Genomic DNA, 4,412 nt, shown 5'->3' on the forward strand with positions numbered 1-4,412 from the left:
TTTTCAAGTCACTCCACAATTCATAATTTAGAAGATATCCTATATAATAAAAAAAGCTACGACGAGATAACTTATTATAATAATACATTGCTCAGTAGCTCCTTTCGTCCATTCCAACTAATAATAATACTGAAATTTGAACTGAAATTAAAATAAAAATACTGAAATACTGAAAAAAAAAATTGAACTGAAATTCCAACTAATAATAATACTGAAATTAGAACTAACTTATTGTTTTATCTGCAAAGGCTATTTATAGGCATGGTCCCGACCAACTCCAGACACTGTAAACAAAAATTCAGTTATATTTAACATGTAAAAAAGACATAGAACACTATTCCTCTTCCATGCCATACTACCTTGCTGTGTTTTATAACCTAAACATAAAGAAAAAGAAAAATTCAAATTTTATCATTTCCTGTCACTAAACTATTTTGATGATGATTTGTCCCTCGCGCCATTTTCTGTCACCGTCACACTTCTCTTACCCCCTTTCAATACAGGTCCCACATGCCAGTCCTGCTGCCACCAAGGGAATCATGTCCCACCATTCCTTTTACACGCGCCGCCGCACTTTTTCCATCCCGGAGCGTGTCGAAACCATAACGCGTGAAAAATATTTGTGTATCATCATATCGTTTTTATGAAGTAGAAAAACCGGTCACCGGAGATAAGTAAACCTGGCTCTGTATCACGTTATCACCGATTTTAAACCCGGGAACAACCGTGAACCCGACCCGGATATCTGCGTTATCATCGGAGGAGAAGAGAGACTCGTCGCCTGATCTCACGCTCTCCATGTACACCTGAGAGAATCTACATCCTTTTTTAATCTGAAACACCGTGACGTTTTCGCTGATGCAAAACGCCAGGCAGTGCAGAAGCCAGATCCGTTTCGCCATCTCGCAGAACGCAGCGAAGAAACCGGAATCCGGAAACCCGCCCGAGTTAACCAGCTTCCTCTGGTTCAAGTTCCCGAAGAAGGAACACTCCATCTTCGCGTGCACAACGTTCAAGTACTTGTGGAGCACAAACCTCGCGAAGGACGAGCCCGGGTTTCGGGTCAAGTACCGAACCGGGTCGACGGATCTCAGGTCGAAAAACCGCTCCCGGCTCGGTTTCTCGTCGACGTTAGGTAACGAAAAATAAGGAGATTCGAAACTCTCCATCATTTTACAGCACACGAAGGATTCGAACGCGAAGCAGCGGTGGCTCGGGCGGGGGAAGACGGTTGACGCGTTCCGGATCGCGGCGGAAGCGGCGGCGTCGAGATCCCAGCTCGCCGACTCCATCTCCTTCACCATAGCTTTAACGAAGCTCCGTACCGATCTCAACGTAAACCCTAGAACCTGAGCGTAACCGCCCAAATTCAAATTCGAGAACACGACGTTATCTAACGGAGAGAGGGAACCACTCGCCGTTAGTTTCTTCTCGATCGTTCTGTTAACCGTTGAAACTTCCTCGAGATCCTTCTTCAGAGAATCGATCCTCGACTGCTTCTCGGAGGATTCGGACTCGAGCTTCTTGATCGTGATCTCGTACGTCCTCATCAGGCTCTGCTGCTCCTGGATCTCGGCGAGCATAACCGCCACCTGAGGGGAGATGTTCCTCAGCTCCTTCCTCAGGAAACTCCGTTTCAGCTCCGACAGCGCCCGGAGCTCCTCCACCACCGCCGTGTCCGCCGCCTGTATCGCGGCGTTGTCGTAGGGGCGCTGCGCCATCTGGAGCTCGGCGTACGCGGCTTTGATCGAGGTCGTGCTGGCGAAGATCTTGGCGACCACCGCCTCGTAAACGGCTCTCCGCCGCTCCCGTATCCTGAGCTCGCCGCTCCGGCTGCTGCTGCTCGAGGTGCTCTTCAGATCGAAGACGGAGTCGGAGTCGTCCTCGTCGTCGAAGTTTGGGTTGTTGTGTGACTTGAGCATACAGATGCCGCCGATTCCGTTGTTGGAGGAGACCTTCGTGGAGGTTGTTCTCAGGCTGCATACCTTCTGGAATGTTCTCGCTAGCTTGCCTTTTCTTCTCACGGAGGGGTTCTTCTTCAGTGTTTCCATTGTAAACAGAGCTTTGGAATTGAGACTGGTGTGAGAGGAGGAGAGTATTAAGTCCTTTACAGATACAGCAAAGAAAAAAAAAAGAGTGAAGTGAATTGTTTTTATTTAATTTTAAAAATCGAAATAATAGGCAAAGCGTGAAAGCGTGGGAAAGATGATGAGAGAAGAAAAAGAGAGTTTGTTTGATTGTATTATGTTTTTTTTTTAATACTATTTATTATCTTCTCTTTTTCTTTAATGTTTTTTTTTCTTTCTATACGTTTGTGTGGTGGTCTACATGAAGGATATAAAAAGATATGCGGCTGAATAGTTAATCACTTTTAATTGAATAAGATTTCATGTTGTAACAATGTGAGTAAGCTTCTTTCACAAGGGTTATTAAATTGCGGTCGGGTCATGCTTGTCGTTGAACACTGTCGTTAATTATAAGCACTTATATGTAATTATGTCTTTGATATGTTTTACTATGGTGGTGATCATTTGTTTTACGTGAGTGTCTAACAAATGTAAGATAAGAAAATGAGTAAATACAAGGTTAGATGGAGAAGAAAAAAAGGTTAGATGGAGAAAATCGTAATTCTAATACTCGACCAGTGATTTTAGGTTTTAGTTTAAAAGAAATCTGAACAAAGACTACTAAGAACATAAGTACAGGTAAATAATACACTCTACATTTCAGAATAATCCAAGTTTTAGAAAAGAGAATTGTTTATAAAAGATTTATATTTTACAGTTTCAATATATGTAATAATAACAAATTGTAAATTTCAAAAACATTAATTATATTCGTTGAATTTTGATTGGTTAAAAATCATAGTAAATAATTAAACACAAAAAATAATGCATTTATTGTCAAAATTTATATATTTTCTTAAGAATTGTGAAAATTCTAGAATATATATTTTTTGAAACGAGAATAATATTTGATATTACAACTTTGTACAATACCTAAAATAACATAAACAAATACCAAATTAATAAGATAATGAGTAGAAACTGTGTAAATTATTCTTATTTTGTCTTCTATTTATTTATAGATAAAAATTGTTTAACATTTTCGTTTAATATGCAATGTAATTGTACTTATTTAGTGGATTTAGCCATTTCTAATCAAGTCACCTACTTACTCGCATTGAGCAGATTTCTATTTTACTTCGAAGCTAACTTTTTACTTGCCTTCAACTCGAACACTCCATTTCAAAATAATTTCTTTCATTTTGGGTTTTTGACTCTCTTTTTTTTTTGAAAGATTGGGTTTTGCCTTGCAGCTTGTTTTTTTTTTTTGAAACTCAATTTAGATAATTGGACCAAAAGTTAGCTTCAACATCAGTACCTAATATTGTGTTACATATTCTATTCTACGATACATATAGTTTTAGTTAACTGTACATTCTAGTTTGTTTGATAGGTCGAGTAATATCATTTTAAATTTTTAAATTTTATAAAAACAAAGTTTTCTTTTATATATCATATCTCAAGACTTGTAATGTGTGTGCATACTAGGCCTAGTGTATACACATACTTATACTCTCATTTAAATTTGCTCAACATAGAAAATATGTATGTCTGTGTTATGATTACTTATCCAGTTATCATACATGTAGACTGTAGTACATCTTGAGCTTTAAGAAACAATCGATGTCGCTTAATATAGCCTATGATGATTAAAACGAAGTAGTATAACTTTTTGAAGACAAATTGGTAGATTAAATACGAATTCCGATGATTCACACAAATCAGCTAACACAAAGTTGAAGAAAGGTAAATGTACACCGCAATCGAGGGATGACCCTAATCTGAAAATTGCATAGCCATATTTAAAAACAAATAGTACTACTACATACTAGTATTTTTTTATCTAAAAATTAGAGTGAAAACAGTGATAAGCTATTTTAAATAGTCTAGATTAGCTGCAATAGCATCGTTTAGTGGGTGGGTCCAAAATTGTTTAAAACTCGTGAAGCCAAGTAATCTAGTTAATCATGATATCTGTCTTTTAAGTATATTAAACCTGAAAATTTTGTTCACAATGTCATTACAAGAAAAGTTTAAGGTTGCCCCTCGGAGAAGACCTCATCATTGTTAATTTTCTTTTTTCAAACTCTTTTGTTTCAGTCACCTGCGGATTTAAAGTGTCCTTTTATCTTTATCATTTTGTGGGTGTCATTGTTTTTTTTTCTTTTCTTTAGACTTAATAATTTCTAAGCTTTTGTTTTAAATACAGAACATCTTTATATACCTCACAGATAATACTTAAAAAGAGTTGGGCCTTAACTCTTAGAAATAGAAATCGGGCTTAATCAATTTATCTTTTTGGAGATCTTGCTGCTAGAGATGCAGAGCTCAAGGTATTGTTAAAAT

The 4,412-nt window shown here is 37.6% G+C and overlaps 1 protein-coding gene across 1 annotated transcript; it reads right to left on the minus strand.

Annotated features, from left to right (window-relative positions):
• Positions 1-261: 261 nt before the first annotated feature.
• LOC108819201 (protein GRAVITROPIC IN THE LIGHT 1) lies at positions 262-2,240 on the minus strand. Its single transcript, XM_018592197.2, has one exon. The coding sequence runs from the start codon at positions 2,049-2,051 to the stop codon at positions 642-644; it is 1,410 nt and encodes a 469-aa protein (XP_018447699.1). The 5' UTR covers positions 2,052-2,240; the 3' UTR covers positions 262-641.
• Between the last annotated feature and the right edge of the window lie 2,172 nt (positions 2,241-4,412).

The sequence above is a fragment of the Raphanus sativus genome, chromosome 8 (assembly GCF_000801105.2).
Source record: "Raphanus sativus cultivar WK10039 chromosome 8, ASM80110v3, whole genome shotgun sequence".
Classification (NCBI taxonomy): Eukaryota; Viridiplantae; Streptophyta; class Magnoliopsida; order Brassicales; family Brassicaceae; genus Raphanus; species Raphanus sativus.